The sequence below is a fragment of the Elephas maximus genome, chromosome 1, assembly GCF_024166365.1.
Source record: "Elephas maximus indicus isolate mEleMax1 chromosome 1, mEleMax1 primary haplotype, whole genome shotgun sequence".
Classification (NCBI taxonomy): domain Eukaryota; kingdom Metazoa; phylum Chordata; class Mammalia; order Proboscidea; family Elephantidae; genus Elephas; species Elephas maximus.
Window position 1 is genome coordinate 216555518 of NC_064819.1, and position 15760 is coordinate 216571277.

The 15760-nt window shown below is 37.4% G+C and overlaps 1 protein-coding gene across 3 annotated transcripts in view; it reads right to left on the minus strand.

Moving 5' to 3' along the window:
* Positions 1 to 7632: 7632 nt before the first annotated feature.
* Positions 7633 to 15760, minus strand: part of FBXO30 (F-box protein 30) — a 30050-nt gene continuing 21922 nt past the window's right edge. For all 3 annotated transcript variants that reach the window (XM_049903047.1, XM_049903038.1, XM_049903031.1), the window contains exon 3: positions 7633 to 14889. In XM_049903047.1, coding sequence (XP_049759004.1) covers positions 14686 to 14889 — 204 coding nt within the window. In that variant the 3' untranslated portion in view covers positions 7633 to 14685. The remainder of the gene's footprint in view (positions 14890 to 15760) is intronic.

Sequence of the window (15760 nt, forward strand, 5' to 3'; positions counted from 1 at the left end):
GTTGGGTACTGTCTAGTTGGTTCCGACTCATGGTGAGCCTGTGCACAACAGAACGAAACACTGCCCAGTCCTGCGCCATCCTCACAATCATTGTTATGCTTGAGCCCATTGTTGTGGCCACCATGTCAATCCCTCTCTTTGAGGGTCTTCCTCTTTTTTGTTGATCTCCTGCTGTACCAAGCATGATGTCCTTCTCCAGGGATTGATCTCTCCTTATGAGATAGAGCCTCCACAGTACTGTAGTCTTTACCTGGCTTCCTCTCCTACAGTGTTGTATTGAAAAATCATTTCCTTTGCTGCCCCTGCCCCCAAGCTCTGTATTTGAATCCTGCTTTTGCTTGGAGGTTATATGTAAACCCCATTATGCCTGCATAGTATGATTAAGAGTGTTGCTGACGTAACTTGTATGATCTCCCTACTTGTAAACCACTTTAAAAGTAACTTGCCTGCCTGCCCTTGCTGAGCATTCTTGGCAGCCGCAGCTCTGACTGACTCCATTTCCTTGTACAATGAAATAAAGACGCCTTTCCTGTTCTCCCACCTCGGTCTCTCATTTATTGACAAATACGAGTCATGCAGAGTAAGAAACTGGGGTTTCCACCTGGTAACTTATTATAGCATATCTAAAGTATGTGAGATGAAGTCTCACCATCCTTGCTTCTAAGGAGCATTCTGGCTGCACTGCTTCCAAGACACATTTGTTCATTCTTTCGGCAGTCCGTGGTATATTCAATATTCTTTGCCAACGCCATAATTCAAAGGTGTCAATTCTTCTCAGGTCTTCCTTATTCGTTGTCTAGCTTTTGCATGCATATGAGGCAATTGAAAATACCATGGCTTGGGTCAGGCTCACCTTAGTCTTCAAGGTGATATCTTTGCTTTTCAACACTTTAAAGAGATTTTTTTCCAGTATGGGCCTATTACAAACAGTGAGGCTATTAATATACCTGGTGGCACAGTGGTTAAGAGCTACAGCTGCTAACCAAAAGGTCGGCAGTTCGAATCCACCAGGTGCTCCTTGGAAACCATATGGGGCAGTTCTACTCTGTCCTATAGGGTCGCTATGAGTTGGAATCAACTTGAAGGCAAAGGGTTTGGTTTTTTGTTTTTTTGGCTTATGTACATCCTGATGTACATTTGAACACATTTCTCTGGGTATATACCTAGGAGTGGAATTGATAAACTATACAGTATTTCCATATTCTATCTGTTCTTTAAAAAAAACAATCAAAACAGAAAACAATATCATTTATTGAGAGCACAGTCTAGTATGCACAACATCTGTCTAATCTCTAATTTCTACATAATGTGCCTCCAGCAAGCTAACTTTGTGTAGCCCTGGGTGAGAAAGGAGGCAGAAGATTTTGATTGCACTTACAGCATCTTCTTCCATATTTGCTCATTGAAGACTGTAATCTCCTTAAACTTTCTGTTATCTTCAACAAATAAACAAACCTAATTTCTTCAGTTATTTCTTCAGAGGAACTATTTCCTATGACGCTCCTGACTTCCATTGCCCTCTTCTGGACTGCCTTCATATTTTTCAAATCTAGGATGACCATGCAATTTATCATCCAAAGCAGGTCACTTTTGAAACTGAAAAGAGGTGGTAAAATAATTGGCAGAGTTAATTGACTTACAGCAGATGTAAACTGTGTTTCTCAGGTAAACCAGAATGTGCTGTCACCTTATTCATATCCAATGCTATTTATGTGTTCTCAAAGCAAATAAGGAATGGTTCATACTAAATATTAAAGAGGGATAGTTGTCTACACGACATACCATCATTTACTATCCCAGTCTCCAGTACTTTATTATGAATTTATTATGCATAAGTAATGGCATTTAATGATATTTCTAAATAAGAAGGGTAGGACACTGGTCTCTTAAAATCAAACCCGTTGCCGTCAAGCTGATTCCAAATCACAGCAACCCTATAGGACAAGTAGAACTGGCCCACAGGATTTCCAGGAAGTGGCTGGTGGACTCAAGCTGCCAACATTTTGGTTAGCTGCCAAGCTCTTAATCACTATACCACCAGGACTCCATTGGTCTCTTAGTGGCCATGAAATAATTTCAACTAGGCTTCAATTGTGTCCCTTATGGGGGTTATGACTGCGTATTTGATCTGAAATTTAGCAATAAACCATGAGCTGGAGTCAACTGGACAGCAACCAGTGGTGTACATGTGTTCCCCTCTATCTCTTTACTCATTAATCTTTGATAAAATTGTACTTAATGCTTGTTTTATTCAGAAAAGTAGTACCTGCTCATTGCACACATTTTAAAAATTACCAAACTAAATGATACAAAAAACAACTTTCCCACATAATCTTGATTTCTAGGGACCCCTTCAATTAGATATTACTTGGGTTTTTTTTCCCAATGACTTTTCATAGTCATTAACCTTTAGTCTTAAAACTACTTGACCTGACCTTGCTTTTCACGAAGTCTTAAGTGGGTTCTTTCACCTTGAAACTTGCTTCTCTGCAGGTTACAATGGTCCCTATAAATTTCCATGCTTTATTTGCCAATTTAATTGCATTAGTTAGCCAGTCTTCCATATGTCAAGGAGTGCCATAGAGCTGTGGTTAAGCGCTCAGCTGCTAAGCAAAAGGTCAGAGGTTCAAACCCATCAGCCACTCTGCAGCAGAATGATGTAGCAGTCTGCTTCCATGAAGATTTACAGCCTTGGAAGCTCTATGGAGAAGTTTTATTCTGTTCTATAGGGTCGCTGTGAGTCAGAATCAACTCAATGGCCATGAGACGGGTTCATGTGTCACCTTTCTGTTGGTCTCTTGAACGTAACATTTCCTCCAGGCTATATTAGTTCTCTGATTACCCAAATTTCCTGTAACTTTCACTTTAAAGTTACTGAAGCAGAAAACAAAATGATAGCTATGCCAGTTTTTATGCCTGCATGGAATGTTTTCAAACTATTTTTTTAATTGCAGCAAACAGCTCTTCAAACAAAATTTTATGCTGAAGTTCAATTTGTAAAGGCAGATCTGTTGAAGGGTGGGTTTGGGGAAGCACATACCTGGAGCTCCTCCTAAGAAGCCTTCCTATCTTCTCTGTCCTTGAATTGGCTCCCTGAGGTTACCTGGATGTCACAGTGGAGCTGCCCCTATTGCAAGAGAAACAGGCAAGAGAAACATTTTCCTTATGTTTACCTCTCAGTATTCATCTTTGGGTCTTTTTGCATCATATAATGGAGACCTTTGCTTTCTATAATAGAGTATTTCTAAAGGAGGATTCTATAACTAGAAAAGTATTATAGCCTGCAAGTTATGGTAAATTTTAAAAATACATTTTAATGAAATATGGCATGGATTTTAAACCATTATAAAGTAATTTTTTGTATATATATATTTATATATATACATATGATGGACATAAGGTGGGGACAGCCTTGTGCCCAGTAAAATTTATGGTGTCATAGTCAAAGAAATAAAAGTTTGACAAGAAGAAAAAAAAAAAAGAAAGCCAAAACTTTACTCAGTTTCTTGAGAAAATGCCAAATGGTATTGTTGTTGTTAGCTGCCATCGAGTTAGTCCCTGACTCATGGCAACCTTGTATACAATGGAACAAAACTGTGCCCAGTCCTGTGTCATCCCCATGATTGGTTGTGGATTAGACCACTGTAATCTGTAGTTTTCATCTGCTGATTTTCTGAAGTAGATCACCAGGCCTTTCTTCCTACTCTTAGTCTGGAAGCTTCACTGAAATCTGCTCAGCATCATAGCAACACACAAGCCTCCAGTGACAGACAGGTGTGCTTCACATGAGGTGCACCAGCATCTCCTAGGTGAAAGGAGAGGATCCTACCGCTGACCACCCATACCTCTCTATTTCTACTCTCCTCAAATCTCCTCCTACTTCTAACTAGGAAAGCTCCTCTCTTGCCCCGCGCAGCCCTTTTCTACCATGCTGCTCCCCTGCTGCTGCTGCCGCTCTGTGCCCTAAGTGGCTCCTCCCTGCTGCACTTACCTCACATGATGCTCCCCACCATTTGCAGCTGCTACAAGCAGCCCCCAGGATGAGGTCCTTTTCTCACTTAGACTGCATTGGTACTGAGAATTAGCCTCCTTCATAAACATTCACCATAAAATTCTCCACATCTTTACATGTGTCCAAAGCCTCCAAGTTTCTTGTCAATGTTATATCTTCAGGGCTTTTATTCCAATTTTGTAAACTGAATATAGTTGGTATTCTATGTGGCTCAGTCCCTGAACAGAGTGGCATTCAAAGAAGCAGGGTTCGTGAGCCAAAGGGATTTTTGAACAAGGGTCCCCAGCTTTATTGGTATTTCAGAAAACCTCAAAGGGTTCCACATCATAAGTTACAGCAACACTTCTCCAAACAACCTCATCTCTCCTCTCTACTCCTCTCCTACCATTCAGATGCCCTGTCCTCTCTACTTCTCTACCATTCAGATACACTGTCCTCTCTACTTCTCTACCATTCAGATACACTGTCCTCTCTACTCTCCTACCATTCAGATACACTGTCCTCTCTACTACTCTCCTACTATTCAGATGCCCTGTCCTCTCTACTCCTCTCCTACCATTCAGATACACTGTCCTCTGTACTCCTCTCCTACCATTCAGCTACACTGGAACCTAAACTTTCCAAACTTTCCCCCACTCTCCAGATCTGGTGTCTTCTCTCCATGTATCCTTTTTCCATCCCATACTACTCTATCAAGAATCCTTGAGAGATATCCTTGTCCAGGACTTCTGCATCACTCCAGTCCACTCTGGGCAGCTACAGGATGAGATAACTTCCTGATCCTCCCTTGAGAACATACAGGCCTTTCAAGAATGTAGTTTATTTATTCTGACTCCATTCCTCTCAAAAAAGTCTTATGAAAATTTTCTGGAGAACAAAATTCTTTATTACAAAGTCTCTCTCTAGTTAAAAAAAAATAAAACAGCAGAAGACAATATTGAATCTGAATGGGCTCTAGTTTTTAATATTCAGGGTTTTTTGTTAGAAAAAAATCTGGAAAATGTAGAGTGATGGAAGGAATGTCAAATTTGGAAACTGCCTAGGCATTTGTAACAGATTTAAGTGGATATGATTCTTCCCATTCCTGTATAACCCGTTGTCCTCAAGTCAATTCCAACTCCTGGTGACCTCAAACGACAGAGTGGAACTGCCCCGTAAGGTTTCCAAGGCTATAAATCTTTTACGGGAGCAGACCGTCACATCTTTCTCCCTCGGAGTCGCTGGAAGATTCAAACTGCTGACCTTTCGGTTAGCAGCCACGTGCTTCACCACTGCGCCACCAGGGTTCCTCCCACTCCTATACACACATTCATTTGCAGTATGACTTTGTACCTCTTTCCGTCAAGAGGTAGAGTCTATTCCTCTATCTCTTGAATCTGGGCTGGCCATATGACTGCTTCGGAAATGGGATATTAACAAATGTGACAAAGCAGTGCTTGGAAGGGCTTGTACACTGGGGCTTACTCTCTTGCTACTGTTGCAATTGCCATGTAAATAAGCCTGGGGTAGCCTGATGGATGATGAGAGATATATGGCTTAAATATCCCCACCATGCCAGCCAACAGCCTGCCAACTGCCAGACATGTGAGTAAGGCTGTCTTAAATCATCTAACCTCCAGCTAACCCATCAGGTGACTGTGGATGTGTGAGCCAAACCAGCATAGATCAGCTAAGTCAGGCCAGGCCAAACAGCCCAGCCAGGCAAACATGACCTAAATAAACTGATGTTTTAAGCCGTGAAGTTTTGGAGTGGCTGTTATGCAGCAAAAGCTAACTGAAAGAGCATTTTAAAATATTCAATCATTTTTTTCATTATCAGTTCAACAAACATCTACTAGATGCCTCTTGGGTGTAGGCTGTCTGCTTCGGCACAGGGATTCAAAATCAAGTAAGGCATGATTTCTACCTAGAGGGGCCCACAATCTATAGCAGTGTACCAGCAAATAGATAGTGGCAATGTGGTGTGATTACACTGAAAAAAAGTCATGACGAAAATAACAGCAACACAGACAGGGGCTGACTCATTGGCTTGGGATGGTCTAAGAAAAAAAGCAGGCAAGATCAGAATTGGATCCTCACCAATGAACTGAAGTTGACCAGGCAAAGAAATTGGGGAAGAGCATTCTAGGAAAAGGAAATAGCATATGCAAAGGCTCAGGGACATGAAAGGATATAAAGTGTTTGGGAATGGTGAGGATTACAGTGCAGTGGAAATGCAGCATGCAAGGGGATAAACAGAGAAGGTGATGCTGAAGTAAATTTGGATCCCAAATGATTTGTTTGGTAAGAAGTCCTAACTATTGTGGAAAATCTCAGAAGTAAATGAGAAATCACTAAAGTGAAAAACGACAACAAAATTGTAAAACATGAATTACCACAATTATTTACCTTGTTCCCATTTTCTCTGACTTTGGACCCTGTTGTATTGTGTAAGTATAGCTACTGTAGTGCAAGTCTTTTCTTGTCTACTTTGTTTATCCTGATAGTTTAGTTCACACATCTCACCCCCATTCTGTTAAGCTCATTTAATTATACTCATTGTTGTTCAGGGGTCCCTGGGTAGCACAAATGGTTATGCGCTCGGCTTCTAACAGAAAAGTTGGTGGTTTGAGTCCGCCCAGAGATGCCTTGGAAGAAAGTTCTGGCCATCTACTTCCAAAAGATCACAGTCATTGAAAACCCTACAGAGCCCAGTTCTACTCGGAAACACATGGGGCCGCCACGAATAGACATCAACTCAATGAAACTGTTTTTCTGTGTGTTTAACTTGAAGTAAAACACTTGGCATACATACCTCCAATTATATGAGAGGGACAATTCCTTGCAATACAATTTAACTTTTTTACATTGATCTGAGTCAACAAATAGCTAAAGTTGGCTCCTTAAACACAGTGGAAAATAATTGGTTTACAGTAATTTGAAAATACCATCTTTCCAAAGGCATAACAATAAACTTAATTGTTAACAAATGTATTTCTCAAGTAGTGAATTATTTATGATCATGTGTGTTATGCTATACTGAAGGAAGAACATCTCTTTAAAGTGTCTGGAGAAAAGTTATTACATGAAGAACCATTTAAAGTGAATGTCTCTGCCTAAATAAAGTCCTGCCTCCTCTCTAACTTGTCCATCCATCTGGCATGGTTAGCTGTTTTTCTTCATATATGACATTATTTTCAACATATACACAAAATGTTGCCAATGTTGGAAGAATAGTTGTATAGTGGAAAAAAGGACATCAAAGATGAAAGAGAACAGTGTTCTAGTTTTACTTCTACTACTAGTCATACCCCTACTACTAGTAGTAGTACTAGCAGTAATTACCTGTGTTAACTTTAGGCATGTCACAACCTTCCAGGATTGAGCCTGAACAGTGCCTGACATGTGTGCTGATAAAATATTTGTTGAATGAACAAACACACCGACAAACTCAGCTTCAATGAGAAACTAAATCATCATTAAAGTCCCTAACAATCCCAATATTCAAATACTTCTTTCCCACAAGACAAAAGAGTACAAAATGTACACATCAGTTCAATTTATTGAGTCTTGTCTAAACACATAGTTTGCATTTGCTCTTTAAAAGGAACACAAAGTATAAAACTATAAAAAATAACCCTGAAAATTATACATTTTTTTCAAAGCATGATTAAAAACAGTCTTTTAAAAAAATGTGACTGAGATGTGCGACAAGGAATTATAATAAAATGCAAAAGGTGGAAGCTGAACATTGACATGGAAGCCAATTACTCGGTCACAGCCATAGTGAATGTAAGGAAATCATGATGAATTACAGCTTTTTTTCTGCTTCTGTCAGCAGTACTTCCGTGGCAGCATTCAGGAATTTCATTAGGACTTTAAACTGAATGAATCTGTCACGTTACTAATGCTATAAATTCTAAACCCTACCTTCAGCATGTCACAAACCTTAAAAATATTGCACTTTTTGCTTTGGGTAATGACTGAAATACCTTATCTTCTTCTATGTAACTACGGTAAAATACAGGTAACACAAAACTTACAACTTTAACCATTTTAAAGGGCACAAGTCAGGGGCGTCTATTACATTCACAATGTTGTGCCACCATCACCACCACCTACTTCCAGCACATTTTCCTCACCGCAGTAGGAAACCCTGGACTCCTGAGGCACTTGCCCACCCCCCACCTCTAACCCTGGCAACCATCAATCTTCTTTCTGTCTCTATGAATTTGCCTCTTCTGGATATTTCACATAAACGGATTCATACAGTATGCGGCTTTTTGTGTCTTGCTTCTTTCACTTAGCATAATGTTTTCAAGAAATACCATATGCTTTTGCATTTAAGACAAAGCCAAATATTAATGTGAATCATGAGAAAAAGAAGGCAGATTAGAAATTCTATGATGTCTAAAGTCAGTCACTGCGACTACCTTTCAGAATGCAGTTCAGGTTTTCAGTGCTGGCTGGTGCGTAACCACTCTGATCAAATAAACAGTACAACTTTTAACATTTTTAATGCAGCATAAAAATCTTTAACATTTATGTTCACCAGATTATCAACTATTCAAAAATAAATTCTTTAATATACCAGGGCTGTTATCACAAAGCTATTGGAATACGGGAATCAATACCGTTCTTGATTTCAAACCCCTTCTTAATACAGACAACAATTTTTAAAAGCTATCAGTTGGTATAAACAAATCCAGTTGACATAATTAAATATTCCTTGAGTAATTTTACTCTTGAACAGATATAGTACACATTATTGTTTCCATTTCTACAGTTTAATTTCTTTTAATCAAGTAAGGCGGTTAAAACTGATGGCGGATACGTCAATTTTTCAATACTACAAATTTGTTTTTTAATTGGTGAGCTGAAAGTGACTTTAAAAGAAGCCGAGTAAGTTATATAGCTAAATCTAAATTTACTGACCCAAACTACAATTTAAATTGATTAGCAGGAGAAAAAGCTTTTAAAAACCTCTAAGTGCTTAATCTAGGCTTTTTGATCACCTGGTCAGAAAACTGAAGTCATGAGATAAATAAGCAATAAACCAGAAAAACCAAACTCACTGCTGTCGAGTCAATTCCAACTTATAGCGACCCTAGAGGACAGGGCAGAACTGCCCCATAGGGTTTCCAAGGAGCACCTGGTGTATTCGAACTGCCAACCTTTTATGGTTAGCAGACGTAGCTCATAACCACTTCGGCACCAGGGTTTCCAAATAAGCGATAATGTCAATTAATATAAAAAAGACTTCAATGGTTAAGATTAAAAAAAAAAAAGTTTCTGGGAGGGCAGCCAAGGGCAAGACCCCCCTCTTTCAACTTCAGTCTTTTGATCAATAACAAATTATATATCTACTGGTCTTATATTATTGGACTCTATTTTTTTTTTTTATAACTACCAGTGAATAACAGTGTAACAATTATTGTTACCCTTGGACCAAAAGGGGCACAGAATCATCTAATTCTAGTCAGTTCCTCTGCCAAAGAATGAACACATATATCAGCCTATTAAACTGCTAAGGATTTTGTCTGAGGGGAAAAAAGAAAAAGAACCTAACACTTTATATTAGTTTAAGATCAAATTAAACCCGATGAATTGGCTTTCGCTGGGACAGGATAATTTGACCTGATGGATTAGTCTTCAGAGTTCAACAGAAATGCAGTTTTATTACTTTCAAATATATAAACTACTACCACCACTAGAATTAGCTGTGTATAGAAAAATCATTTCCTATAATCCTAATATTTGTATGCAAATGGTTTAATAAAATGATTTCAGAATGCTTAAAATTGTACTGTGTTAATGAAAAAAGAAACATATTTCCCTTGTTTATGTTGTTAGTTTGCTTCAGAAATGCTTTCCTTCATAGCAAATAGACGCTTCAGTCCAGCATGGCAAAAAGATAAAAAAATTATAAGGAGACGTCATCAATGAGGTTTTGCTGTAATGCACGTTTGTGAATCTTCCCTGTAACCCATTTCTTCATACTTTATTAATGTAAAATTACTCTCCACAAAATACATCAAGACATCAAAAAATCTGAATACAAAATGTCAGTTTTGAAATTTTCCAAGGTAACAAGGTACCTGAAGATGTATTTCTATACCTCTCTTATCACATCTCAAGATGTTTTTAAAGTCTACTTGGGCAATTTATGAAGACTCTACATGTCAAACAAATATATAATGAGTTGATAGAATGTTATCAATTACAGATGCACTAAAATACTTGCAAATATTCTGCAAAAGGTATTGTGTTTGCAAATTACTTTTAGAGCAACAAATCATACTTGGTTAGTCTCTACTTGTTTCCTTTGATATTTCCCAATAATTGTTTCCAAAACACTAATTGGGAATCAAATATTATAGGCAATGATATTTTCCAGAATAATTTCCTTACAGCTAAGGATTTCTACTTCTCTTTCTGCGTTTGTAAAGTGGAAAAGTGAACCATTTCAGAACACATTTCTCATTCAAATATCCCAATACATTCCACTTGGAGTACCTCAGTTTTCTCATCCATAAAATGGAAATTAGGAAGGTCTTATCTTTTGATCTTTTAAATAAAAGGCAAAGTAATTGCATAAAAGGTGACTTCAAAAAGAAATAATCCTTTGTCTTACCCCGGTGGTGTAGTGGTTAAGTGCTACAGCTGCTAAGCAGAGGGCAGGCAGTTCGAATCCGGCAGGCGCTCCTTGGAAACTCTATGGGGAAGTTCTACTCTGTCCTATAGGGTTGCTATGAGTTGGAATCGACTCGACGGCACTGGGTTTGGTTTTTTGTTTTTCCCTTATTTTATTTGGAAAGCACTTCACTAGTTGGCCTTTACTTTTAGTGTTCAAATTGGTTTTTGACTTTTGTTTTTTAATCAGATTATTTTAAACATAATGGAACAAGCAACTTTTTTTTTCTTTTTTAAGGCATTACTAATATTCCCTTTTTTCTAGGATTCATGAACATGTTAAGGACTATTTAGAGCAACATTTAGATAACCAGGCAAACACAAAACAGAGATTCTTTCCATCCAAAGACTTTTCACCCAGCCTTTTGAGAGAATGCAGGCCAAGCGCCTTCTTTCCACTGCACCTCCAAATACCCACTTCAGAAGCTTCCAGTCACATCAGCTCCCATGTGGTGTGCCACACATGAGGCAAACATAGTTTTTAATGTTTGCATAACTATTCTTTGGAAATTAAAAAAATTAATAAACCTGTCTTTTTAGGCTGAGATACAAAACATGAAGTTTTTTTTTTTTTTTGCTTTCAAACTCCTAAAGCTACGGTCCAATGTCCATAGGTAAAATTTATCAAAATAGTAATATAAACTACCATATCTTTAAGGGATACGGAAGTTTTGTTGAAAATTCCATTATCTTCAACATTATTGGGTTAAGATCCCAATATCCAATGATTAGGGACAGTTAAAAATAGCAACAACACTGATGTGATACAAAGGTCAGGGTCAAAGGCCAAAAAGAAAAAAAAATCCCATACTATCAATAATACCCCTTTACTGATAGGACTGAAAGGATTCCTACAAATATTTTTATAGGATTTAACTGAGCAGTATTCTACTTCTATTCTCTTTGCTTATCTTGGAAATCTAATGTGTTCACATGACTCCACAACCACTAGACGATGATTACGCTAAAATGTTAGTGCTAATGAACTAAAACGTGCACTGCAGTTTACCTTGAACAGAAGAAACACTACTGAAATATTAGTACTGGTAAGTTTTAAATACCAGTTAAAACAAAAACTTCTAACAATTATAGTACCCAACTTATCATGCCGTATGGCTGTAAGACTGAGGCATCTAGAATATATCCTATTTTAACCATTAATTAATATTAATACCTTAGCATCACACTCAATTTGGATTGCACATGTGTGTATACGCACATGCATGTACGTACCTGAATAACACATCATTCAGGAGCGTAGCTCGTGCGTCCCAGGCTTTCCTCTAAGTTCTCACACTTTACCATGCACGTGTATCACCTGGAGGCCTTGTTAACAAAGGCTGCTGGTTCCCATCCCAGAGTTTCTGAATCAGTAGGTCTGGGGAGGGGTCTAAGAATTTACATTTCTAACTAATTCCCAGTGCTGCTGAGTCTTCTGGACCAGGGACCACACTTTCAGAACCACATTGTAAGTGATCTGTGAGTCTCAAAAGCCAGTTAGAAATAGACTCGACAGACATTAAGCTAACAGGCAGTCCTGGGATAGGAAGCAGAGGATAAAAGTGAATTTAGGTATTTTCTTCCATCCTGATGCCTCCCCATTATCTTGCTAGTTAGCAAAGACAAGGAATCAGCAAAAACTTCTCAAATAACACACTACTTGATGGACATACAAACCTTTTCATGCTTAAAAGGCTGGATAGATTGTTCCTATTACAAGTCTTAGAAATACAATCATGCCAGGAGCTCTTCAGCCCTTCGGTGCCTCTAGGTGGGACTACTTTCAAGATGACAATGAGGGGCCAGAGAAACCTAATTAGTTTTCAATATTAAAAAAAAAAGTGTGTTTAATGCTCCTCAGTATAACATGGGTAAGCAATGGCAGTCAAAACGACAAGCAACTCCTACAGCGTGCAGAAAAGCCACGCTAAAGAAACAATACGAATGTGTTTGGAATTTGTCAAACAAGTACTAAGATTTTATTTAAATGAACGTTTGGTTTTTAAGTTACTGAGCCATAAAATGGGAAAACATTAGTTTTATAAGAATTTGAACAAATGTTGCACAAAGAAAACATTTTAACAAATTAACAAAATATGGTGGCATAACAAACAAAAGAGAGAACAGCCAAAGACGTGTAAAAGAAATATAGTAAGGTGAAAAAAAAATGTAAAATATCTCATGATCCAGTGTGGAAACAAGAAGTCTAAACATAAAAACCATGGATTTAAAAATGCACAACCATTTAAAAAAAAAAAAAAAAGTTAATACTTGTGCTATCCTAACCAGAGACACAATCTTCAGCAAAACTTTTTAGAGTTAAATTTTACAATATTTGATCTTATTTCTGGCTCTTTTTTACCAAGAGAAACTTTATGCAATTTAATCTTACAGTTGAAAAAACAAAGTTTAAGCACTGAGAAGTAAGTGTAATAGTTCCACTAATTAAAAAGGTAAGGCAAAACAACTGATTAGTCTTTAATGCTATGTTTTTCAACTGTACTAAGGACTTGATCCAACCAAAACAAGTCTTAAGTAGTTGAGAATTTTTCTCTAATGCCCAAGGAAGGCCTCTGCCTAGCCTAATCGCCATATATGGGAATCAAGAACCTAGTATCGACATAGCACCCTCAGGGACAAATGTGGGAAGAGAAGACACAAGAGAGTTTTGATTATCTCTAACAAGGTAACTTGCCACCACCACAGACTACCAAATGCCAGAAGTTACTTAAACCAAATTATTTAAGTGTATGTCCCCTTCTTCACAATTTAATTCTAAATACTGATGCACTCTTTTTTTTTTTTTTTAATTGAGCACATCAGGTCGATAAGAGTATAAATCAATTTGAAAGCTCTAATGAAATACTTCAAGAAAAAATCTTTGAATATTTTTCTATTATACCTTGATCTTTACACAAAGATGCAATTCTTACTTTTTGTTAGAGAAGTCTATGGGAAATTAACTTGAAAATGTTTGTAAGAGATTGCCAATCAAGATAGGTTTCTGTTCTTCATGATTGTCATCTTACAAAGATGATACCAAATTTCACATTTTTAAATGTCTTAAAACAAGTTTTTTTTTAAATAAATATCAAAGGCAAAATTTTTAAAAGCTTATGAAAAAAATGGTTAAGCCCTTTCCATTCTGAATATTTGAAATGTATTCACACAATCTGCCCAATTCAAACTTAAAATGAGGTATATTTATTTACTTTTCTCCAAATACCAAATACCTAGCAAATATATAATACCATAAAGATTCAAATTAAATTCACAGGCTTTTTGTTTGTTTTTGCATTAACTTGTCACATAACACGCTCCCGTACGTCTTTGGATGTGGCATCTAACAAAAAAGAAAGCTGCATACGGACACTCTTGGTATGAGAGTTATTAATACATAAGATGAACACATCTCTGTGAATTATTTTTAAAACATGGTAAATGGCATTACCAAATATTAGTCATGATTTTAAATATTATTTAAGTATATATTAGAGATCATCTACGTACCAACAACTGCGCGTAAGGGGAGCACTACAAATAAAAACTTTATAGTGATCTTTTGGGAGTGCTTAAATCATTTAAATGTTTTTATCTTAAAAATCTATGCAGTGAAAATTTAAATCAAAGGTTCGCTTTCTGAATGCATGGGTTACAACCTATAGAAAACACAGGAATAAATTTTTTGGTCAGGATCTCATTAGTTAAAGAAGCCAAATATTTAAGAGCCAACACACCATTAAAAATATTAATTCCAAAAATTATATAGCTAAAAATTAAATCACCCTGTCCAGCAAGTTCCAAAAATTTCACACATTTCAAACATTAAGGCAACTTTTTCCCAACTACTTATTTTACAAAAATATGTCACCTCAAAACATTATGTACATCATGACAATAAATTTAGCTAGTTGTAGTCTTCAATACATTAATAAACTGTCACATGTTACAAAGAAATTATACTAGATGTTTTCATGTCTGTGCAAGTGGAGTTATAGTTTTTAAAGTACAGGTTTCAAAACTGAGCGTAGCGAACGTCCTTCCCTAGTAAGTTCCCGTGTCACACACATACATGGCAGTGGGATTGCTTCCTCCCGCTTCTCTACGATATTGTAACTGCATCTCTTCAAGTGGTCAGCCATGCTTAGGATGTCAGCAAACTTCCACTCATTGACAGAACAAAATGCAGTACTGAATCGCCACACCTAGAAAAAAGGTTTACTTCAGATTTAAATAAGTCAATTTACAAAGACTCAACACTCACATCTCCCTCTAGCTACACACATTGAGACAGAGAAACATATACTTTCAAGTAGTTAGCTATAAAATTAAAAAGTAGCAAATTTGGATTCAAATTTGTTTATCAAATATTTGTAATAGATAAATCACTTCTAAGATGTTATGACTTCAACAAATGTAACCAAAAAAAGACAAAACCCAACATTAAAAATCATATACAGCCTGACTTATTAAAAACTCAATTCAGAAAGGGCCACATAAACCCGAGACTACATCAGCCTGAGACCAGAAGAACTAGATGGTACCTGGCTATAATCGATGACTGCCCTGACAGGGAACACAACAGAGAACCCCTGAGGGAGCAGGACAGCAGTGGGATGCAGACTCCAAATTCTCATAAAAAGACCAGACTTAATGGCCTGACTGAGGCTCGAAGGACCCCAGTGGTCATGGCCCCCAGACCTGTCAGCCCAGGACAGGAACCATTGCCAAAGCCAACTCTTCAGACAGGGATTGGACTGGACAGTGGGTTGGAGAGGGATGCTGGTGAGGAGTGAGTTTATTGGATCAAGTGGACACTTGAGGCTATGTTAGCATCTCCTGCCTGGAAGGGAGATGAGAGGATAGAGTGGGTTAGAAGCTGGCAAAATGGACACGAAAAGAGACAGTGGAGAGAGGGAGTGGGCTGTCTCATTTAAAAAAAAAAAAAAAAAAAAAATTTTTTTTTTTTTTTTAACAGCAATTGGGAGTATGTAGCAAGGTGTACATAAGTTTTTGTGAGAGAGGCTGACTTGATTCGTAAACTTTCACTTAAAGCACAATAAAATTTTTTTAAAA